Source organism: Papio anubis, chromosome 1 (assembly GCF_008728515.1).
Source record: "Papio anubis isolate 15944 chromosome 1, Panubis1.0, whole genome shotgun sequence".
Lineage (NCBI taxonomy): Eukaryota > Metazoa > Chordata > Mammalia > Primates > Cercopithecidae > Papio > Papio anubis.
Genome location: NC_044976.1, coordinates 55,351,236 through 55,376,215, shown reverse-complemented (window position 1 = coordinate 55,376,215; position 24,980 = coordinate 55,351,236). Strand labels below are relative to the sequence as shown.

Here is a 24,980-nt window from a genome sequence, read left to right as displayed (position 1 = left end):
AATAAATTTGAAAGACTTTTTTACAGTATATCCATGGACTCATTATGGCCAGTGTTCCATGATTCTGACCAAAGCCATAATGGTTACTCGGGCAGGCTTTAGTTTAAATGCCTGGTAAGAAACATTTGAAGGCCAGATTGTTATTTTTCTGCTTTTAACACTCCAAGAACATTGGTTTAAAATGACCAGACATATCTGAGGAAATAGGACTACCTGTCTTATGGACTTTATCTCCCAACAATATACTAATAAGAAAGGAAATCAATCAGGAAAAAAGAAGTTTAAAGGAAGCAAAAGGGGTGCAAATAATTTTTCATAATCCAAACGACTACGTTGTTGAAGGCAGTGTGGTTTAGAGGGAAGAATTGTGATTAGACAGTTAAATGTTTCAATCCCGCTGCAAATATTTACTAGTTAACGTGCACTTGGCCCTCAAAAACACGAATGGTACTGATAACACTTACACAGCACTTCCTAGGAGTCAGTACTGTTTTATTTACTCATTTAGATTTTGAACAACCTTATGGGATAGGTATGATGACTTTTCTATTTTACAGGTGAGTACATTGAGGCAGAGAGGTTAAGTAACATGAAGGTGGCGCAGCTCACACAACTTACAGGACCCACCCATCTCACCCCCTCTTTCCAGCCCCAGGGAGAGAGAGTCCAAACTGTCCTGCTGCTTTCGGGAATACAACCCTGACTTCTTCTGCTGAGGGAGGTGGCAACAGAGGAGTAAACTGTTAGTGCCATAACCAATCTATCTGGTTACGGGCTGATTAATTAAAACAGGGCAGCATGCAAGACCTGACAAAAGGTCTGGCACCTAGTAGGTGCTTATACTCTGTTCGTTCCTTTCTTGCCAACCATGTGGCTGTGGGTAATACTCTTTCTCCATCCTAGGAAGGTGTGTAAACCGCAGACTTCTTTGCAATGGGGACAACGACTGTGGAGACCAGTCAGATGAGGCAAACTGTAGAAGGATTTATAAAAAATGTCAGCATGAAATGGACCAATACTGGGGAATTGGCAGTCTGGCCAGTGGGTAAGTGACCATTTTTCTGTGGTGGTGATGGGAAGGCACAGCATTAAATGGAATTCTGGAGGATAGAGATATACATATGTAAACAGAGTTCCCCGCTCACCTTTCTGAGAAAAGCCTGTATTGTAAGTGACGCTTCTGGTTGCTCTCTGAGGGCAGTTCCAAGTTGCTCCAGGAACACGTCCCACAGACAGACCTAGGCATCAGGAGGGCTGGTTTGGAACACTGGGACAGAGCTGTGCATGTGTGGAAACCATGCAGGCTGCTCCGCGAGGGCTGGGGTGCAGAGGGAGCTTTTTTTTTTTTTAACATCTGCAGTGTGACCATGTTAGGTGCTTTGTAAGCCTTAGGTCTTGGATCCCATTGACAACTTGGCAGGTAGGTTTTTTCCAGGTGTCTCCCTATCTCCCAGCATTAGTCCCTCTGAGAAGAGAGGTCTCCAGTTAGACAGTGAAGGGATGGATTTCCAGGGCTTCTGGGGATCTCTGAGTTGGTCCAGTCCTCTGGCAAGGACAGAGGAGCAAGGTCAGAAAGGGCCACACTGGCCTGGCATGCACCTTACTTTCCTGCCATATTTTGCAGCTTCTCAGCCTGCAGGTGGAAAAGGGAGACCTTCCCCTCATATGCTTTAGGAATCATCATATGAGACACAGCTTGGGGAGGGGAACAGTGACCCTGAATGGGATTTACCTTTTTTTTAAAAAAACCCATCAAATCTCAATTTTTAAAGTTGTCACTAGAGACTCTTCACGTGGGAGACTTCTCTCAGGACTACCTTATAAGCTAGTTATTATAAGGAAATATGAGATAAGGAAACTGCAGATAAGGAAACTGAGGCCCAGGAAAGTTGAGTGAGTTCCAGGGTCACCCAGCTAGAGTGTGGGATAGCAGACATTCAGAGCCAGCAGTAGGGTCTGACAGGACCCTGTAGGAGGGAACAGAAAGAGTGGTTCACTGGCCAGGACACCTCGGGCAAGGCACTTGTCTACATGGAACTTTAATTTTATCATCTGCAGGAGGAAGTTAATAACATGTTTCTTTCAAAGTGCTGTGAAGATTGAATAAGCGAATGTGACTAATATAAGAGGTGCTGGGCAGCTCGTGTGGTGGGAAGAATACAGACTCTGTTCTTGCTCCACTGTCAGATTTCAAAGTCCAGCCCACCAACTTCTCCTGGCAGGGAGACTCTGGGTTAGTCAGTTACCCTCATGTTTCTCATCTGCAAAATGGGGATAATAATAATACTTACCTCCTAATGACTAATCCTCATAAGGATTAAATGAGCCCTTGTGTGTAAATTGATTAGGATGATGCCTCCACAAAGTCAGCACCACATTATAGTTGTTAAAGAAAATAAATATGTATACATTATTTTGATACATGGAATATGTCATGGGAAAGAGACCCCAGATAATTCTGGTAAGGAACAGAACCAAGGCCAATAAGTGGAAGCTGATAGGAGACAGAGACTCTTAATAAAAACAGAAATTTCAGTAGTTAGAGATGGTCAAGAATGGAGGCTTGCTCTAGGAGGCAGCGACAAATAATGTCTAAAGAGGGGCTGGATTCTTTTCCTCTCTAAAATGGAGACAACATCTGTTGCACAGAGTTGCAGGGACACTAATGAGATGATGCATGTAGCTACCCACTGCTGTGTTTGTCACCAGTTACACCCTCAGTAAACAGTAATTATTGTGAATAACATTGTAAATGGGTTGTGATGAGGGTGGTACAGAAATTAAGAAAACTGCCACTTCAAACAGCACACAGTATAGTGAGGATGACAAATACATACATAGCACATTTATCATGGACCAAGCAGTGTTTTAAGGACTTCATAAACTTGACACATGTGATCCTCACAACATCCCCATGAGGCAGTATTTTCATGGTCCCCATTTGCAAAAGAACAGACTGAGGCACAGAGGTAGTAAGTGGCCACCCAAGGTTTAATTGGCTTGCCCAAGGTCACCTGGGCAGTAAGGGGCAGAACAGAGATTAGATCTCAGACGTCTGGCTCCAAAGTCCACACACTTGCCTACTATGCTACCCAACTCTCGCAAGGCAACTGTAGTAATACAGGACAATAAACGCACAATGGTGCGAGCACAGGGTGTTATGAGGGCCCCTAACCCAGCTGGGCTGCGGGCTTCAAGCGCCACAAGTGTTAGTGAAACCTCTCACCACAGTGGCAACAGAGCTCAATCTTGACAGACAAGTCAGAGATAAAACAGTGACGGGGTGGAAGGGCATTCTGGGCGCAGGGAACAGTTCTTACCATGGAAGGAGCTGAGTAGACTGGAGCAAGAGCAAGTCTCTTCACAAGGCTGGGGACTAGGGCACGTGGCTGTGGTTAAGAGTGGCCAGAGATGAAGCTGGAAGGCTGGTTTGGACCAGCTATCAAGGGCCTTGAAGGCTGTGCCAAGGAATTTTTGTTTTCGTTCAGTAGGGTCTGACAATCAAGATTAAACAACCCCAAACCCTAACCTCTTCGTCTTCTCTGTCTCTTCCTCACAGGATAAATGTGTTCACAAATAGTTTGGAAGGCTCAGTTCTTGACCACAGGTATTATGCGGGTGGATGCTCCCCGCATTACATCCTGAACACGAGGTTTAGGAAGCCCTACAATGTGGAAAGCTATACGCCACAGGTAAGGGACAGCCAGGTATCAATGGAGGGAGCCCCAGCTGAGCACCCAGTTAGCAGGGTCCATGGCCCGGCCAGACAGCCTGCTAGCTGTGTGACATTGGACACATCCCCTTTTCTCTTAGAGCCTCAGTTTCTTCATATGTAAAAATGGGCAGTTCCTTCCTTTAGACATTGTGTGGAAGATGACATGCTATATATAGTAACACGAGGGCCATTGTAGAGCAGTAGTAATAGAAACCATAACATCAAAAGCTACCTTGAAGGTAGAAATAAAGCTTAGGGTCTGGAGTCACACTGACTTGGTGGCTCTGCCACTTACCATCCGTACAATCCTAAAGACTAAGAGCCTCTGTTTTCCTATCTTTAAATTGGGAGTTATGGAGGTTCTACCCTGCAGGGAGAGGATTAGTGAGATAATGTGTGTAAGTATTTAGCACAGCGCCTGGCTTAATGGTGAATCCACAGAAAATGTTAACTCTTGTTGCTGCTCTTATTGCATTCTTATCAAATCCCTGCCTATTAAAAGCAGGCGTTGTTCTAAGCATTTTATGAAGTGCTCTACCAATATAAGTCTCTATTATGATTAATGTACAAACTTAGAAACACATCTCACAGACAGTGGGGTTTAAAATAGCCCGTAGGACACACACACTTGAGATCTGATGGGAACACACTGGGTGCCAGGACTGGCTCTGCCACAGGTCCCAATTTTACCTTAGGTTAAGTTCCTTTTCCACTCTGGGCCTCAGTTTTCTCATCTGTGAAATTGGTGGATGAAACTAGAAGATCTTGACAGTAATTTCCACTTCCAAAATTGCACCCTTTTTTCTAGCCGGGTGTAGTGGTGCATGTCTATAGTCCCAGCTACTTGGGAGGCTGAGGCAGGAGGATCGCTTGAGCCCAGGAGGTTGAGGCTACAGCGAGTCAAGGTCGTACCACTGCACTCCAGCTTGGTGACAAAGCAAGATCCTGTCTTTAAAATGTATATATTGCACCATTTTGAAGGCTAGCTCCTTCTTACTCCTCCTTCCCTTCCTCCCCAACACACTTTTTAGCCAAGAAAGAACACATTTAGTTTAGCGCCAAACACACTCTCCATCAGGGTGTCCAGTGCCATCCACAAAACCTCTACTTTCAAGGGAGGATTTCAGAGCAGCCATTACCATCCAGGTGAAAGTGGATCCTAACTCAGGCAGGACATACGTGGTAAACTCTCCGCTCTCCATACCAACATTCTTTGAGCGCTGTGCCAGGTGCCGTGCTGTGATTTACAAGTATAAGCCCAATCCTCAGAACAAGCCTGATGAAAGGGACCATTATCGCCTCCATTTTACACATGAAGAAACTGAGGCATGGAGAGGTCAAGGCAATTGTCCAAAGTCATCCGACTAGGAAAGAGCAGAGATGCAGCCATCTCAGTGGCCACTCTGCAGACTATGTCTGAACTGCTCCTCCTTCCCCTTGTAGCAGCTGAGTGGTTGCACCCTCCTCTGGGAATTGCAGGCATCCAGAAGCCGATGGGAGCTGTGGGCAGGGAGGTGACTTGAGACTGGTCACTCCAGGGCCCCCGAGGCAGTACCCTTGGCAGTTTCCCTACACACAAAGCCATGAACACTGGTTTTCGAGCAAAGGGCTCTCCTAAGTTCTCTCTAAGGCACTTTCCTGCCTTTGTCACTTGATCCTCCAGCCACTGCCTTAGACCAGACCCTCATCAACCATCACCTGCACTGCTCATACAGCCTCCTCATCGATATGTCCCCCTGACTCCAAATTTTTCCCTTCCAATCCAACCACCAGGCTGTCCCAAATCATCTTCCTGAGGCTTGATCTACTTCCTCTGCTGGGTCGTATTTGAATTAAGCCCAGATTTCAGGACAAGTAATTCAAAAGCCTATTTTGACACCAGAATATCTTCTCGCAATATCCCCCTTTTCTCCTCACTGTTTCAACTTCTCATTGAACTGTACTGCTATCCTTGCAGTTCCTGGGGCACACCCTGCCCTTTCCCACCTCCATGCTTTTAATTAAGCTGAGCCCACAGCCCAGAATGTTCCCCTGCATTTTTGCCAGTTGTAATCCAAATCAAAACCAACCTCTAAGTTTCCACCCAAGGTATCGATCAGGTCTGTCTTTACTACTGAACCAAAAGTCCTGAGGTGGGGACACAAATTGGCCCTGGTTTTTCTGTATCTAGAGCATCTAATTCAGTATCCAGCACATGGTAGGAGTAGAGTGGCTGTCTGCTCACTGGTATTGAACTGATTTGAGTCAAATGAAATAAAAAACACTTTTTTTTCCTTCTTTAGACCCAAGGCAAATACGAATTTTCATTGAAAGAATATGAATCGTACTCAGATTTTGAACACAATGTCATAGAGAAAGCAGCAAGCAGTTCTGGTTTCAGTTTTGGTTTTAAAATACCTGGAATATTTGAACTTGGTATCAGCAGACAAAGTGATCGAGGCAAACATTATATTAGGAGAACCAAACGATTCTCTCATACTGTAAGTATGTCTTTGTTGCTTTTAAACGTATATGTTGTCTTACTCCATTTTCTGCTGTTGTAACAGAACACCACAGAATGAATAATTTATAAAGAAAAGACATTTACTTGGCTCACATTTCTGGAGGCTGGGAAGTCCAAGATCAAGGGGCCACATCTGGTGAGGGCCTTCTTGCTGCATCGTAACATGGTAGAAGGCATCACATGGTGAGGAAGTACATAAGGGGGCTGAACTTCGTTCTTTTATCAGGAGCCCACTCCCATGATGACTAGCTCTCTCCTGAAACAACAGCATTAAACTATTCATGAGGGCAGAACCCTCGTGACATAATAACCTCATAAATGTGCCTCCTTTCAAAACTGTTACAATGGCAATTAAATTTCAACATGAGTTTTGGAGGGGACATTCCAGCTATAGCCTATGGATCCTTTTGAATGACATGCCCTCAAATGTGTCTATATTCCACATTACTACTAGTTCTAACAACCGATTATCTTTCTGTTGTCTTGAAATCTTCTCAAAAAAAATAGCTAACTTACTTTTTGAAGAGACCAAGCAGAGATAACCTTCTATAATTATTTTCTTTCATTTTCTAATACACTTTTCCCTTAGGTTTTCAATAAGCTTAAGATGTACGTTTGAAGACTAGAATTTCTCTGGAGACTTTTCAACCCACAGGAATTTGACTTTTATCCCAGACATCTGGCTGAAATTCCTCTCTGGAATGTCACCCAAGACCTCTTCTCTGACTTCTTAGGGTGCTTGGTGGAGATGACCAAACCATTGCCCTCCTGTTTCTCCTGCTTTCTTTCTGCTCCTTATCAGCTTCCTTCCTGGGTCTAATATTTCCATCTGTCCTTTATTTAATTCATGGCCCTCTTCTCTAGGTACTCTCCAATATCCCCTGGGTACCATCTTCAACTCACTTCCTCTTTTACAGGGATAAGCTATGAGCCTTCATCACTGCTTCTAACCTCTTGGTTAAACTTCAGACCTTCCCTATCCACTCTTCTGAGCATCTCACCTGGGCATCATGCTGACACTCCAAGGCAATGTCTTCTTCCTAAATTTTCAATGGATGTTAATGGCATATTTCTCTCTACTTTTCCAGGCTAAGAACTGAGCCAGAATCATATCTGGCTCTCACTTCTGCTTCATGTCCACATCTGTTGATTACCAAATCCTTCAGTATTACTCTTCAACATTTGTTTACACTAACTTCTGTTACCTCTTAATTAATCCAGGTTCTTTCATCTCTTACTGTGCCCAACTAAATGGTTTCTCTGTCTCCTAGCTTGCCCCTTCACATGCATGAAGAAATGTTTCTATGATGCTAATCTGATTATATCATCTGCTTCCTATTGCTTACTCCCTCCCCTTTTCCTTCTCTCCTTCTCTGCCTTCCAGCTCCCTGATTCAAATTGCCAGTTACAGGATGCTAACATTGGGCCAGGCTCTATCCTAAAGACAGACTAGGGATCTGTAGTCTCTAGGATAATATTCTTGCCTTCATGTTCACAGTATAGTAGGAGCAGCAAACATGAAAGCCAGTGTATTATTATTATTATTATTATTTTTGTGTGTGTGTGGAGACAGAGTCTTGCTCTGTCACCCAGGCTGGAGTGCAGTGGCATGATCTCGGCTCACTTCAACCTCCACCTCCTAGGTTCAAGTGATTCTCCTGCCTCAGCCTCCCGAGCAGCTGGGACTACAGGCATGTGCCACCTGCTTGGCTAATTTTGTTGTATTTTTAGTAGAGACAGGGTTTCACCATGTTAGTCAGGATGGTCTTGATCTCCTGACCTTGTGATCTGCCTGCCTTGGCCTCCCAAAGTGCTGGGATTATAGGCGTCAGCCACCGCTCCCGGCCGTATTATTCTTAATTATATCAGTTATAATACAACATGGCATATGCTATAAAGGAAATGCAAGCAAGTACAATGCAATCTTAGAAAAGGGAGTGCCAGGGTGTGTCTGGGACCTTCAGGTTGGTATCAAATTGGAGGCAATGGCAAAGCAGAGATTTAAAAGATACGTAGTTATGTGTCAGGCAGAAAAGAGAGAAAATAACATTTCAGGGAGAAGGAACAGCATGTGCAAAATAATATGAAAGAGAATGGCAGGCCTGGGGAACAGTGAAAATTGGATGAATGCTGACATACGTGGTTGGTAGAAAGTAGCAAAGTATGGAGAGGAAAACTTCAGGGGTGTAGAAGCTGAAGCCAGAGAGGCTACTGGAGGACAAATTGTGATGGTCTTACACTCAGAGTAAGGGAGCTGATTTTATTCTGAAGGCAACAGCAAGCCATGCAAGGTTTTGCTTTAAGCTAAGAGAAGCATTGTCATAATGCGATCTGAATTTTAGGGTGTCAACTCTGATTGGGGCATTGAAGGAGGCTAGAGAAAGGAAGGAGATTAGGGAGGAGGCTTTTATAATGATGCAAGCAAAAGGAGACGCACCCTAAAATATTCAGAAAAATAATGAACAGAGTACCTAGTGACTGCTTATTTAGGAAGGGTAAGGGAGAAGGAAGAGGGTCATAGGTCACTGAGGCAGGACTAGAATGGGGCGAGAGCAGGCTAGGAGACAAAATGAGGCCTCAGGGCAATAGGCACCAGCAGAGTTGGCATGGCTTTGTTGAGCTGAAGGATTTAGGATTAGGCAGAACATATCTCACAGGCATTTGCCACCTTCCTCTTTTTCTCTTCCTGTACAGTAGTATAGGGAATGCTCACCTAGGGTTGTATTAACACTTTCTAGATGTTTATACTTCATCAGGCATCAGCAACTTTCAGTCTATTCCATACACGGAGAGTCACCAAACTTTTTCTGTAAAGAGCCAGATAATAAATTATTTTAGGCTTTGTGAGACTGCAAGGTCTCTGTTGCAACTATTCAACGCTGCCATTGGAGTGTAACGCCAGTTGTAAACCATATGTAAATAAATGGATGCAGTTGTGTTCCAATAAAACTTTATTTACAAGTACAGGCACTGGGTTTGGTATGAGGCTTGTATTTTGCTGACTCCTGCCATACGCTGTCATTGCTGGTTTTCCTAAAGCACCACTTTTACTCTTTCTTGTGTGGCTTTTTTTCAGAGTTTACAAGGTATCAGCAAAGCGGGCACTTTTGCAGGTTAGCAAATCTTATGTCCCATCAGAGAGGTCCCATCAGAGAGGTCCCATGCCCTCCAGCTGCTCCCTGCCATGCCTGCTTCTGTTACCCTTCCCAGTCCTTATTCTCTTCAGTAAAGAGGTGAGTTAAGAGCAAGCTCTTCCAAGCTGAACAGGATGTCAGAATATTTATGAGCATTGAAAGCTTGTCAAAGAGGCTGTCTTCTCTCAAGTATCCTAAAGGAATCATAAGAGTGATGACCCCGGGCCAAGAACATCGGATGGTATTTGTAAAGTTCATCTTCTCGTTCCAGATTCCTAACTTTAAAGGTCTGGTTTTCCCATGTTGGTATTTCATTTAGAAAAGCGTATTTCTGCATGCACGCTCTGACCTTGAAGTAGCACATTACAAGCTGAAACCCAGAAGCCTCATGCTCCATTACGAGTTCCTTCAGAGAGTTAAGCGGCTGCCCCTGGAGTACAGCTACGGGGAATACAGAGATCTCTTCCGTGATTTTGGGACCCACTACATCACAGAGGCCGTGCTTGGGGGCATTTATGAATACACCCTCGTTATGAACAAAGAGGCCATGGAGAGAGGAGGTACACTGCCCAAGGGACCATGGCTTTCCTAAAAGCTGGGGAAAGTGTCCTAAGTGGAACTTGTAGTTTTCTTTCTACCTTCCTGGCTACACCTTTACAGTGTCATTTGCAGATTTCTCTTCCTCCTCTTTTTGATTGACAATGTCAGTCCTCTTCTGCCTAACTCCTTAGGCCATTCTCTTTTCTACAGCTCTTCTCTCTATGAAGTTGTATCCAATCCCATGGTTCTAAATACCTTCAGCATGCAGATAACTCCTGGATCTCTTCCTGGATCCATCCTGGATCTCTTCCTGCACCCAAGAGTTTATGTTGAAATGTTTCTTTGATGTCTCCATGTGAATGTGTAACAACCCTCACCAGCTGAACATGTGCCCAAAGAGAACTTTTGACTTTCTTTCTCCAATACGTTTCTTCTTTAGTCATCCACATTTCAGAAATGGTTCCACCATCTAACCAGTGGCTCAAGCCATAAAACTAGCAGTCAACCTTGATTATTTTTCTTGTCTTCAAATCTATTGTTTTTCTTTTCTTAAAATCCATCAGCTCTACCTCCAAATTATATTTCCTATTTTTCCTATTACCACCGTAGCCTCATCCCATGACCAGACCTTCACATTCAAAGTTTAATGTGAATGTGAATCAAGTATGAATCTTGGAGGAGGTAGATTCTGATTCAGTGGGTTTACAGTGAGACCTGAGAGTGCATTTCTAACAAGCTTTGGAGTGATCCTGATGCTGCTGGCTGATAGACCATAGTTTACATAGCAAGGTCTCAGATTATTACTGTGGCCTCCAAACTAATATTCCACCCCCACCCCTCCCCTATAATTCATCTTCATACAGATATCCCAGCTCTTTCCAACTCCAGTCAACTACAAGTCTGCTGCTTTCCAACCCAATATCCTTTCCTATGACATGGCACTTGTTGGGTTAAGTGAACTGCTGTAGGTCACACAGATTGCAGTCGCAGAGCAGGGCTTGATTACCAGTCCATGTACTTGCAAGACGACTCATGGTACACAATGTAAATTTATACAGTGTGGCCTCAGTCTTGTCAAAATCAGAGGTACCTTCCTGCATAAAAATGATCTCAAAAGTGCTTTCCACTGTTCCTCAAACTGCTTCCCATAAAAGGGCTTAATAATTAAATAAGTTGGGAAAACACATAATTGATTCCACTCTCAAAGTTTCACAAATGTACTCCAATAAAATGACCTCTCTACCTATTTTGATGCAACATCTGTCATACTTTCTTGACCACAGAAGTTCCTTTTCTCATAACATCTGCTACCATCTCATGGGATTCATGTTTCAAGACATGCACTTTGGGAAAAACTGATCTACACCAACATTGCTAGACAGCCCTGGTGGTCAAAGTTGCTCTTTTCTCCCTGAACTGGCCTCAAAGTGCTCAGAGAGGTGCTTATAAGTCACGTCTGGAATTTCAGCAAGACCAGGGGAGGAGGATACCTCAGGGAGAATTAGAGAGGAAGAAGTAGGAAATAGTCCAAAAATGAAGAAGAAATCAGGGAAATTTGCCTCTCCTCTTTGCCAGATACTATGCCTTACTTTTTATATACATTTTCTCAACTAATTAACTAACAAACTTTTTCTACTTTATCAAAGATTGGAGAAGAGTGGGTCAGGGAGGGCAGGCAGATTGTAACAGTCTCTGTACTCACTGGATCTATCCCTAGAGAATCAGTAAGATCAAATTTTTAGAAAATGACTCTGAGCACTTCCCCTCTTTCAAAGTCAGCAAAAGTCCTCAGAGAGCACTGCGGGGAGGCTGAGAGGGGAAGTTGGGTCTGAGCTCTACGAAGTCTCTGCCCTGGTGCCAGTTGCTGCCTGCATTTCTTGTTATCAGACTGGTGACCTATTTATTTGAACCCGAGTCCTTGTGACATCCAACAAGAGCTAGGCCTCTGGACTGGATCATACGAAAAGGGACAGAATGAATTATGTTTTATGTCATGGACTTTTTTCCTTGCTTTCTTCAGATTATACTCTTAACAACGTCCACGCCTGTGCCAAAAATGATTTTAAAATTGGTGGTGCCATTGAAGAGGTCTATGTCAAGCTAGGTGTGTCCATAGGCAAATGCAGAGGTATTCTGAATGAAATAAAAGGTGAGTGACAGGGGCTTGTGACTTCCACACTTACAATGTTTATCCTCCTAGTGCTTCCGGTGATTCCATCTCCCTCCCTTTTTGAGACAAATACTATCCCAACTTCTATGCTAAGTATGTCCTTCTGTTTTTTATAGTTTTACCACCTAACATATCACCAACTAACATGACTTAATGTTGCTTATTTTTGAGCTTTATATGGATGGACTATAATCCTTCCAGTCCTGTGTTTTCCATTCAACATAATGTTTTTGTGTATAACTATAGTTAGTTCACTTCTATCACTGCATACTATTTTGTTGAATATACCACTTTTTCTTTGTCCATTCTACTATTGATGAACACTTGTTTTATCTCCTCTTTCAAGCAACTATAATCAATGCTGCTCTGAACATCTTACATAGTTATCTGGTACACATGTACAAGGCTCTTTCCAGGGAGTACACATAGGACTGGAACTGCTGGGTTTTAGAGGGTGCGCTTTTTCTATTTGACTGGATGATGCTAAGTTGTTTTCTAAAATGGCTGCACCAGTTTATACTCCTGTTGGCCATTGATGAAGACTCCTCCCCTTCCCCTTCCCCAGCATTTTTTTTTTTTTTTGAGACAGAGTCTTACTCTGTTGCTCAGGCTGGAGTGCAATGGCGTGATCTCAGCTCACTGCAGTCTCCACCTTCTGGGCTCAGGCAATCCTCTCACCTCAGCCTCCTGAGTAGCTGGGACTACAGGTGCATGCCACCATGCTCGGCTAATTATTATTATTATTTTATTTTTTATAGAGACGGGTTTTGCCATGTTGCCCAGGCTGGTCTCAAACTCTTGGGCTTAAGCCGTCTATAAGCCTTGGCACCCCAAAGTGCTGAAATTACAGGCATGAACCACCATGCCTGGTGGAGACGCCCCCTACTTTTTAATGCTGCTCAGGTGTTGCAGGCTCAGACTTGAGGAGCTGTTTTACACCAGTTCTTTTTTGGTTTTTGTTTTTTTGAGATGGAGTCTCACTCTGTCACCCAGGCTGGAGTACAGTGGCATGATTTCAGCTCACTGCAACCTCCGCCTCCCGGGTTCAAGGGATTCTTCTGCCTCAGCCTCCCAAAAGCTGGGACTACAGGCGCCCACCACCACGCCTGGCTAATATTTGTATTTCTAGTAGAGACAGGGTTTCACCATGTTGGCCAGGCTGGTCTCAAACTCCTGACCTCAAGTGATCTGCCCACCTTGGCCTCCCAAACTGCTGGGATTACAGGCGTGAGCCACCACGCTGGGCTGTTTTACACCAGTTCTTTTGGCACTGGGGACATAGACACATTAGAATGGAAATAACTCACTGATATGATTGAGGGCTTTCTGGGCAACTCTAGAAGTCAAAATAATAATTGCTTTATCGTGGCCACTGTTTAGCAAGTGTCTACTACGTGCTTAGCACAGGCTTTATACATTTTCCCACAATTGTCATCTCACACAAAGAAGTGAGACAACGTAAGGCCTGGACAGGACTGTCCGGTAAGTACCTTCATCTCCCCCCGATTTCTTACCTGCACAGTGAGGATTATATAGCTACTATTTTGTAGTGAAGATTAAATGCATTCATACATGTACAGCACTTAGATTAGTGACTGACACATAAATAATCAAGAATTATTAGCTGTTAATATACTATTTATTCTTTACATGGATGCAGAGTATCCACTTTGCAGATGAGAACAAAAAAGAAATCTCATACTGTATAAATAATGTGTTCAAAACCACAAGGCTAGACAAAGTCATAGCTGGACTCATGCCTGATCAAGGTGTGCAGGGTGAGTGGAGGAGAGGATGAACCCAGTTTCCCCCAGGTGAGCTCCACTACACTCTACCTACAGGAGCCAGTTTGGGGAGAGGAAAGTTATTTGACCAAGGAACAGTGGCTATAAAACCAGACAGACCTTGTTTAAAATTTATCTTTATCAGCTACTAGCTGTGTGGGCCTTGGCAAGTCACTTAACAATTCCAGGTATGAGTTTCATAATTTGTGAAGTAGAGCTAATAATGCTGGGCTCCTAAAATTGCTGTCTGGTAAAAGAAAATATCATATCCTATCTCTCTATCTATCCATCTACTTCTCTGTGTGTCTCTCTATTATCTATCTATCTATCTATCTACTATCTATTATCTATCTATCTATCTTTCTATCTTTCTACCAATCTATTATCTATCTCCTATGACCTATCTACCTACTTAACTATCATCTATCTTCCTATCTACTCTCCTATCTACCTACCTATTTGCCAGTCTATTATCTACCTATCTACCTACCTATTAGCTCTTTATCTATCTATCTAATCTAGCTATCATCTATCTTCCATAAACTTACTCAGTAACTAGCACTTACAGTTGCTCAAGATAAATGTCTTTTTCTTGTCCTGCCCTCAATTTGTGTTGCCTATGGATAGGTGAGTTTCCCTTTGCCCCATGCACCATGACTGCCCTGTGGGCAAGGAGGTATCTGGTCTACCCACATCTCTCAGACAAGCTCAGTGAATATGATGTACCCAAATTGTTGGTTGAGTTGCAGTAAATTATAGGGGGCGGAAGGGTAGCCTCTGTGACCTGCTAGCTCTCTGTGTCCATTCCAGACAGAAACAAGAGGGACACCATGGTGGAGGACTTGGTGGTCCTGGTACGAGGAGGGGCAAGTGAGCACATCACCACCCTGGCGTACCAGGAGCTGCCGACGGCAGACCTGATGCAGGAGTGGGGAGATGCTGTGCAGTACAACCCAGCCATCATCAAAATTAAGGTACACAATGCTGCTCTACCATCCTTTCCTCCACCCGGAAAATAGCTTCTGAGGACCTACCATAAGCCAAGGTATAAAATGCAGAGATCACTAAGACCCAGGCCTTAATTTTGAGACACATATACAATAGTAAAAAATATATTTGAAATAAATAAATTATAATACATTGCTCAGTACTACTTAGAGACCCTTGACTCCCTCTCACTTGGGCCCCAAGTTACTAAAAGAAACTAACAATCAGCTTCTAATTCTAGCTTGCTCCTTCTTCTTCTTTTTCAGAGACAGGGTCTTGCTCTGTTGCCCAGGCTGGGGTTCAGTGGCATGATCTTGGCTGACTGCAGCCTCCAACTCCTGGGCTCAAGTGATCCTCCTGCCTCAACCTCCCAAGTAGCCGGGGTTACAGGTGCTTGTCACCACACCTGGCTAATTTAAATTTTTTTTTTTTTTAGAGATGGGGTCTTGCTATGTTGCCCAGGTTGGTCTTGAACTCCTGACCTCAAGTGATCCTCCCACTTTTGCCTCCCAAAGTGCTGGGATTACAGGTGTGAGCCACTGTTCCTGGCCTCTGGCCTCTCTAGTGAAATAAAAGAAATATTAATTTCATTAAAATTTAATCAATTAAATTAATGTTCCTTTTATTTCACCAGAGAATCACTCATTTAGTTATTTATTCGTTAAACATTATGCATTCAACCAACAAATAGTTGCTAAATTCCTGCTATGCTACAGGAAGTAAGGTACTAGGGAAAAATAGAGGAAGATGCAAGGATAAAACATACAATCTATGAGGGACAGTAAGATACACACACACATAACTATTTTACAGGACAGGATAAGACATCACAACAACTAACATGTCTTGAGCACCTAATATATTCATGACCCTCTTTATAAATGTTTTTTCATCTAACATATAGAAATGTTATTTTATTTAATCCCCACACTGGTCTGCAAATTAATTATTCTTATCTCCATGTTGTGATTGAGAAAAATCAAGGGCTAGGGAGGTTGTATCCATTTTTGGCTGCTCAAGAGTCTATTAGGTTGAAACAAAAGACTGACTTCTTCCCTCCCCTCTAGACTTTCCTGTGGGTTTGGTGAATAAAAAATAATGATCTTAACCACCTGTCACCCCAACTAGAGGAGATTTACAATGTTAAACTAAAAAGATGATTGTTAGACCAGGACTGTCATACACATCAGCGATGGTAGGCCCTTGCCTGTGGGTACTTCTGCATGGTGCCCATAGCACAACTTAACACCATGCTCTTCTTGCCAGTGTCTGTACAGTTATTATGTGCCAGTACCCACCTGCTGGAGATCCCACCTTGCAATCAAGGTAGAGGGTTGAGGGGCTGGACCTCTGATGAGAGACTCTGCAGTCCCCAGTCTGGGTGATTTCTTTATTTGCATGTCGAATGCATAGTTTCTGCAGAACAAGAAGGCTGCCATTCAAACCCTCTCCTTTGCACTTATTCAGCAGTGGCACTTAGGGTACAGTTGCTGGCAAACATGAGAAGGATAAAATCAGCTGAGCTGCAGGAGCTCCTGAGAAATCTGGGCTTGGCTGATGCCATGATGACATTGGTGGGCATCACAGCTCATCATGGGAGAGAACAGAGTTCAAGGGAAAATAGATCCCTAGCCTTTATCTCTTTTTCCTGAAATATCTTACCTGAATCTTTTTTAAAAAACTGAGAACCAGAGGAATGCCCTGGTTACTCAGATCAGTTGAATGTGCCTACCTGGGCACTGGGAATGTCAAATGCCAAGCATGTGATGTGATGTGGGATGTGTTGGAGAATCAGGGATGTTTTGGGTGTGTTGCAGGAGTGGAAGAGGCAGGAGTGTTGAAGGTTTTCACACACCTCTGTACCTTCCCACCCTGAGTTGGAAATATACACTCTGGGCATGCCACTCTCACATGCATTTTTTTCTGGCAAGAGAAAACTGCAGATGGCTTCACATTATGTCAGAAAATTCATCTCCGCAAAGCCAGCTTACCAGGTAGCTGGACTGGCAATTGATTTCAGGACAGCAGAGCCCAGTAGCCAAGCAATTTCTAGAGGCAATAGTTTCAGCCAAGGCTTAATTATGTAAACCAGTCTTCAAGATCAAGGCCTAAAACATGATTTCTATAGAAGCAGGTAGGCAGGGAAGGAGACCACAGAGGAACCCATTCTTAATGTTTAGTGGTAAACTTTACACATAGTTAGCTCTTTGTTCAAAGAAGACTTAAGAGACAGCAATGAACATAAAAAGATATTTTTGAACAGAAAAGATTGAAGTTATGTTCATGCTATAGGAAATCATGATGTCTAAAAACACAGAAAAATAGAAGTAAATTTTAGAATACATTTTCTGTGATTATCATAAAATTCAAGGAAAAGAAGAATTTATGAAATAAAAGTTGAGGTGTTTAGACACTAATCAGGTGAAAAAGCAAGTGACTGAATACAGGAAACCAAACATACAATAGCAGAATTAAAGCCCACATTGGAAGCTATAAAGGACAGAACTGACATTGCAGAAAATTGAGACAGTGATGTGGAAGGTGTTATAAACATGTTCTTATCATGCAGAAGCAAGAGACAGGGAGATTAAAACAATGGCAGAAAAGAAATATGATGGACAGAGAGTACAGGAGTAGAAAGCTTAAAACACAGAGACTTCTTCCTAACAATGAGACAAGATTAAATGTGAAAACACATTAATCAAAAACATAAGAAGAGAATCTTCCCTGAGCTGATAATGCAGAATGAACAGCTCATTGAAAACTAAGCCAAAGTACTGAAAACAAAACAAAACCGAAACACATCCTGGTGAAAGTGTTTACTTTTAGGAACAAATATATCCTACAGGAATAAAAGTCAAACTGGCCCTAGAATTCTTTGCAGTGTGAAATGCTTAAAGAGAGTGGAGCAACAACTATGGAGTCTTGAGGGAAAAACTTGTGGCCTAGTGAAATGGTCATTAATGGGTGAAGAATTCCAAAGAGATTTTAGATAGTAAAGGAGTCACATAAAAGGTTGCTAGATTTTGCAAATGAAAACACAGAAAGTTCAGTTAAATTTGAATTTCAGATAAATAAGGAATAATTTTTTAGTGTAAGTATCTCCCAAATATCACATGGGGTATACTTAAACTAAAAATATATATATTTGTTTTTTAATCTCATATTAAAATATAACTGAATGTCCTGTCTTTAACTGGTAATCCTAGTCACAAAGTCTGTCATCCATGTACATTTCTATGCTAGTCAGGATAGTTAGGTTGTGGGCTGGGTCCTATGCTGGTGGAGAAGCCATTGTATGAATCACTGGCATCGCCCAGGGCAGGAGGGAAAAAATGTGGTAATATATGGTACTCACACAGAGATCAGGATAGCCTACGTCCTGATGCAGAGAAACAATCTCCACATTTCAGTAGCTTGGTACCACAAAGCTTGTTTCTCAATCACATATGTCCAAAGTGTGTTGGCAAGGGGCATTTGCTCCATGTAGTTGCTCACAGATCCAGATGATGGGGCTGCATCTTGCCATGTGCTCCCAAGATCACCAGAGCAGTGATAATAAAAGAGTGGGACAAGTCACCTCACTCTGTCTGGAAAGCCTCGACCTTGAAGTGACACTCTCTTCTCACCTGTCACTGGTTAAAACAAGTCACGTTGCAAACCTGCCTTCAAAGAGAGCAAGAATGGCAGCCTTACCATGTGCCCAGAAAGAAAAGAAGCTGAAGTATTTAATAAACTGTAATAATGACCCTCATACCTTTCTCAAAGCAAATTATTCAAAGATTTTCTCAAAGCAAATTACTCTGGTCCAGAGAGTGCTTAAAATATAAATGTTGTGGCAGCATATGCCTGGAAAGACAATGTTGGATTTGGACCGACAAAGCTCACCTGCAAAAATAAATTCTGAATTTCAAAAAGGAAAATCCGGCAGGTGCGGTGGTTCACACCTGTAATCCCAACACTGTGAGAGGCCAAGGAGGGTGGATGACGTGAGGTCAGGAGTTCAAGACCAGCCTGGCCAACATGGTGAAAACCATTTCTACTAAAAATAGAAAAATTAGCTGGGTTTGGTGGCGGGCACATGTAATCCAGCTACTCGGGAGGCTGAGGCAGGAGAATCTCTTGAACCTGGGAAGTTGAGGTTGCAGTGACCTGAGATGGTGCCATTGCACTCCAGCCTGGGTGACAGAGCAAGGCTCTGTCTCCAAAAAAAAAGAAAAAAGAAAAAAGAAAAAGAAAAAAACAAAGAAAACCCTCGAATATAACTAAATGGCTGATAACACATCAAAAAAAATTTTACCACAAATGTGATCCTTAATATGTAAGGAAAGATAGTTTTGAAGAAAGAGACATCTCAAAGGAGATGAACACTTCTCAGTTGGTTTATAAAGATACAAAATGTTTAACTTCTGTAATCATAAAAAATAAAAATTAAAGTAACTACAATATTATATTCTACCTATCAAATGGACAGTGATTAAAAGTCTACAATAGTCACTGGAATTGACTGTGATGAGATGGATATTTCTGTCAAATAGGATGGGAATATAATCTGATACAATTCTTTAGGAACAGAATTTAAGTGGATATATCCAATATATTAAAAATGCTTATAGCTTTTCATCCAACAACCCCCAATGCAAAAATCTACTAAAGAAATAATTTGACAAGTTGGTAAAGATGTATGTGTAAAGGCATGTCTTCGTTTGTTATTTGAAGTAGCAAAATGGAAAAGAAAGAAAGGAAACTCTTGAGTCCTAAAGGCTCAAGAATAGAAAAAGAGTTGAATACATTGTGGCTCATCCATATAGAAGGATACTCTGAAGCTGTGAGAAGCCATTTTATCAAAGACGATGGAATCATGTGGGAAAATGCTCATATTCTGATGATAAGTGAAGAAAGTGAGATATAAAATTGCCCTTTTGCCACCAATTTGGTGTAAATAGTTACCTATTCATCCTTTGGATAGGTCCATCTATCTCCCCAAAAATATACACTGAAAGGAACAGACCACAGTGTTAACAGGTCACATCCTTTTTCCACCACTCACTAGCTTTGTGACTTTTGTGAATCTACTTAATGTCTCTGTGCCTCAGCTTTTTCACCTGTACAAGAAGGAAACAAAAGACTAACGACCTCATAAGATTGTTGTAAAGATTAAGTTAGATAATGTATGTGAAGTATTTAATTCAGCACCTAATAAATGCTAGCTATGGTAATAATTATTTGTTATCGCTAAGAACACCAAGGTTTAGTATAGAAACTTGTGTAGAGTTTAGGCGGTGCTCACCAGTTCTTTGCAGCAATATGATAAAAGAAAATTTTCACAAGGGCGGGTGTGCTAAGGATTCAATGATCAATGTGAGTGGTTAGAATTGTGTATTTGGGGGAGAGGTGGGAAAGAAAGAGAAAGAGAAAAGGAGGACAAAAGGTAAGGAGGGAGGAGCAAAAGGAGAGAAGAAAAAAGACAGGAAAAAATGAGGAGCAAATCAAAGAACAGATGAATGTGCTATATTAAGTTTAAAAAGGAAATTTGGAGTCTTGAGGAGTTGCTGTTTGCAAGTCAAACCATAGCTTGCAAAATTTGGAGAAGCCTAGGAGGGAGATTGTAAATGGGAATAATCAAGCCATTTTTATCAATAATCACAGTGAAGTAGGAGGAAAAACACAGGTTTGGGAACCGAATTCTGGTAATACCATATTGTGAATTGATCAAATTACTTAGCCTCACCTGAAAATGGGGCTGATAATTGCTAGTTTGTGAGGACGAAGTAGGATCATATTTGTAGACCTCCACACAGCTCCCAGGACACAGTACATATGGAAGGTTCATTCCAGTTTGGCCTCTGATTTCCTCTGTCTCCTGCAGCAAATCTCAGTGCTGGTAGGAAAATGCCTTTGTGGTTAATGGCAGCCTTTTAAGGTGCTTCGGGAGCAAAATCAGATTATTGGAGGAGCTCTTCATTGGTGTAAAGCAAGCTCCTCTCTTTCTGTCTCCAAACTCCCACCCCCATCGCTTGTGTGGCCAGCAGGTTGGATGGTTCTGCAAACAGCCTCTGGATCAATTCATTGACCACAAAATGGTGAGACAATGGGACCACCAAGGGGCCTTGCTTTGCCCACTGGAGCGAAGGTCAGCGTCAGATGCATTAAGAAATGGAAGCAATTTTCTTCCCAAGGGAAGCTTCTATTAGTCATGATTGCCTGCATTTAGACACACCCTAAACTCTCCAGGGCAGGATTAGGGCAGAATCACAAGCAAAAGCTGGAGAGGAACCTGGCCCTGGAGTTGCAACTTGAGTCAAGAGGAATAGAACATTTTAAACTATCTATTTGGACTGTCTGTGCCTCTGGTTTTTCTAACCCACAAACAATACCACATCTATCTGTGACATCTCCCTCTCAAACACGGCCATGCCCACCAAGTGAACAGCATCTGCTGATTCTTCCTCTATGCTTCTGACAGCCAAATCCTCTCATCCACGCCTCCTGCCATCACCTTAATGAGGCCTACCATCCCCCTACATCCATCCAGCCACTATATTCACTTAGCTGGGGGCTGGACTCTCCAAACACAGAGCTGAGATATTGCCCTGATCTCCAGGAGCTTACAATCTAATCAGAAAAGAAAAAAAAAAAAAAGGAACTCTGCACATAAAAAAAGAAAAAAAAAACAGTATTGACTATAAAGGAGCAGTAAAAAACCTGGGATTTGTTTCAGATGAGTAGTGCAGACAGTATCTTGAGTGATTAATGGAGGGAAGGTGTCCTGTGAGCTTTGGAGCTCTGGAAGGTTCCTGATGGTGACTCTTGCAGGATGGGCATGATTTTGATAGGTTTGGAGGGCATAGTGATGTTGGGACGGTACTCCTATAATCCTTCCAAAGAGCTGCTGGAAAATCACCTTCTCTGCCCCACCAAAGATAGATGAACCATCCACTCCTTTCTGCTCTCACCTGCTTCTTTCTGCAAGTTTCTGCTCTTGCCTGTAACCACCATGTGGTAACCATCTGTTGGTATGTTTGTCTCTGTCTCTCTCGATTCTGAGTTCCTTGACAGCAGGGATTTTATCTTACCCTTTTTTTTCTTTGCTTAATGCCTAGCACTTAGTAAGCATTCTCAGTGTTTGTTGACCTGAACTTGAGTAAGCTAATTTGTGTATATCGGGTAAGGGGAAGCAGAGAGAAGATGGGAGATCTATCTAGTTTCATAGGAACCCACATGCGGTCTCTGTGCACTGATCCCGGTCCATTCCTTTGTAGTTTTGCTTTACACTTCTACTTGATAAATGTTTTTCTCTTTAAATAAATGCCCTTTTCTCTTTCCAGGTGGAGCCTTTGTACGAACTAGTGACAGCCACAGATTTTGCCTATTCCAGCACAGTGAAGCAGAATATGAAGCAGGCGCTGGAGGAGTTCCAGAAGGAAGTTAGTTCCTGCCACTGTGCTCCCTGTCAAGGGAATGGAGTCCCTGTCCTGAAAGGTACTACTTTCAGGCAGCCAGTGTCCCTGGTGCAAGCCATAATCTGAAGCAGGCTGGGGGCCAGCCATTTGCCTGCTTCTATTTACCAAGAAGTCAGAATTTAGTCCACCAGGAGAAACTACTCTGGCTGTCAGTATAGCTGGGTTCTAGCCCCAAGGGTTACTGTGGGTGACAGCATCATTAAGCTGAAGACAGGAGCAGGCTGAGACCCTGTGGTCCACAGCAAGGAGTGGGAATAGACTCAGAGTGTCTCTACCCAGAAGATGGCCTGGGCTGAGTAGGAGAAGCCCTTTGCGCATGTCCTGACTAATATGTAATAAGATTTGTGGGTAGCAGCAAGGATGGGCCACTAGAACTTGATTGTTAAACTCAAGAGACATGCCTGGGGTCACTGCAGTGGGCAGGGCAGACTGGGAGGGGTGAAAGCCTGGGATCTTATGCTCCTGTTGTGATAGGTTAGCAAGACTCTAAAAAAGAGGCCAGCCCAGCACACAAAACAGGGCATCAGGAGCAACTGGTTACAGCAAATCCCAGCCCAGGAATCAGCTGGAGTCACGGCAGAGCCCATGTGAATGAAGTTAGCTCAATGGAAGGGACAAAGAAGAAGGCATACTCTCAGGCAGAAAGAGTCCAGTTGCCAGACTGGGATTAAGGAATATGTCTCTGGCTCTTTGGACAGGATGGACATGAGCAGAGAAGACATAAGTGAGAGCATACGGCCTAGAAGTTCTGCTATCAGCACAAGGACCCCTATGTGAGGGTTAGTTCTGCAGCAAGTGGAATCAGCTCATCAGCTCAAGATTTTAATCTAGGGTTGCTGAACTCTCCCTTGCCTTGTGTGAAATTTGGACCCAGAAACTTGGACCCACCTGAGGCTATAGAGTGAAGGTGAGGGAGAATATGGAGCCAGAGACTGGGGTGCTTGCAGGGCCTGACCTATGGTGGGCAATCCTGTAAAGAGATTTCTTGTGATTCAGATGAGAAGTTCCTTGACAGATTGCAAATTCGCATAGGGAATCACTTCCAAGGAGTCAGAACTGGCCAAAAGTCAGATGAGACATCTAAGAGTAATGAGTTCCCCATCCTTGAGGTATTCAAGCCTAGGCTAGGCAATTATTTGGGATGAAGTTGAACATCAATGACAATTGGCCTCAGTGACTGCTAATGTAGCTTCCGACACTGAAAGCATTTAAGAATGGGTCAAATGTCAGCTAATGAGTAATTGTCCTCAACAACTCTATGTATTCCCAGGGATGGCAATAAACACCCCTTCATGGCAAAGGCCCTCAGGAAAGGAGTAGGTACTCCTGGCACTGAACCTGCCCTTAGCAAGCTATTTAACTAAATATGTGCTCTGTTTTAACCTGATGGAACTGCAGTGATGTGCAGGGCTGAGCTCCAGGAGTTCTTTGCTCCACCTGGCATGATTCACACTTTCTCTGCCTTGTCTTCTCAGGATCACGCTGTGACTGCATCTGTCCTATTGGATCCCAAGGCCTAGCCTGTGAGGTCTCCTATCGGAAGAGTAAGTTGATTGGAAAAGGAACTCTGGGGAGGTCCAGAGAATAATTCACCAGAACAAGAGCAAGGTGCGGGTGTGGACTGTGGGGCTGGATACTAAGAAACCCGAGATCCATCCTGCTTAAACTCAGCTTGGGTTGAAATTCTACCTCCATCATTTAATAACTGATGCATTGATTGTTACTCATTTCATTATTTTTACAACACAGAGTGCTTCATGTTAGAGAAATATCAATGCGTGGCTTTTGTAAGCTATCTCTTTGGATCATTCTGGAATGCTTACCCTCTTTTTCTGCTTAGTATGCTCCTATTCAGCCCTCAAATTCCAGCATGGATGCCCCCTCCTCCGTAAAAAATTCCTCTAATCCCCAAAGAATTAGCTAATTCCTCCTGCTGGCTCCCCCGGGACTTTGAACATGTATCTATTATAGCTCTTTGTGCCTTGTACTTTGGGTTGATGTGTCTATCTAGCTCCCCTGCACCTGTGAGTAGGGACCATATCCCATTTACCTCTGTGTCTGAGTAGCCAGGCACAGCTGCTGCTCAGTGATAATAGTTGAATTAACAAATGAAAGACTTGGCTATCATTTAGATCCCTTCCAGCTCTCAAATTCTTTGGCCAGTTTAACACAGAAGAGTTCTCAACCTTTCACTCCTCTCTCACTTCTATTCCTTTCTGTGACTTTTTGGTGATACTGTTCAATATGGAAATGGCACATGTAAAACAAACAACGAACATTTACTGGACACTTTACTATATACTAGACACCTTGCTGAGTGCTTGAACTCAGCTTGAGTTGAAATTCCATCTCCATCATTTAATAACTGACCTTGAGCAAGATGCTCGGCCTCTTTATGCCTCGGTTTTTGTGCCTGTAAGATGAATATGATCATATTAACTACCTCATAGAGTTGTCTTGAGTTTGTAACGAGGCATATAAAGCATTTGGAATGATACCTTACACATTGTAAAAGCAAGATAACATTGGTTGCTTTTTAAAGAGCACATTGTTACTTTGTATCTTATATATATTAAATTCTTTAATCCTCACAACAACCCCATGAAGTAGATATTATTGATATTCCCATTTTATGGATGAAGAAACTGAGGTTCAATGGTCACTCACTAACATGCCCAATAGTC

The 24,980-nt window shown here is 42.8% G+C and overlaps 1 protein-coding gene across 2 annotated transcripts in view; it reads left to right on the top strand.

The window, feature by feature from the left end:
• The window catches only part of C8B (complement C8 beta chain), a 37,527-nt gene that overhangs the window by 10,587 nt on the left and 1,960 nt on the right, over positions 1 to 24,980 (top strand). For both annotated transcript variants that reach the window (XM_021942085.2, XM_021942091.2), the window contains 8 exons: positions 904 to 1,045; positions 3,560 to 3,692; positions 5,998 to 6,195; positions 9,672 to 9,912; positions 11,913 to 12,041; positions 14,657 to 14,820; positions 22,162 to 22,315; positions 23,772 to 23,840. In XM_021942085.2, coding sequence (XP_021797777.1) covers positions 904 to 1,045; positions 3,560 to 3,692; positions 5,998 to 6,195; positions 9,672 to 9,912; positions 11,913 to 12,041; positions 14,657 to 14,820; positions 22,162 to 22,315; positions 23,772 to 23,840 — 1,230 coding nt within the window. The remainder of the gene's footprint in view (positions 1 to 903; positions 1,046 to 3,559; positions 3,693 to 5,997; positions 6,196 to 9,671; positions 9,913 to 11,912; positions 12,042 to 14,656; positions 14,821 to 22,161; positions 22,316 to 23,771; positions 23,841 to 24,980) is intronic.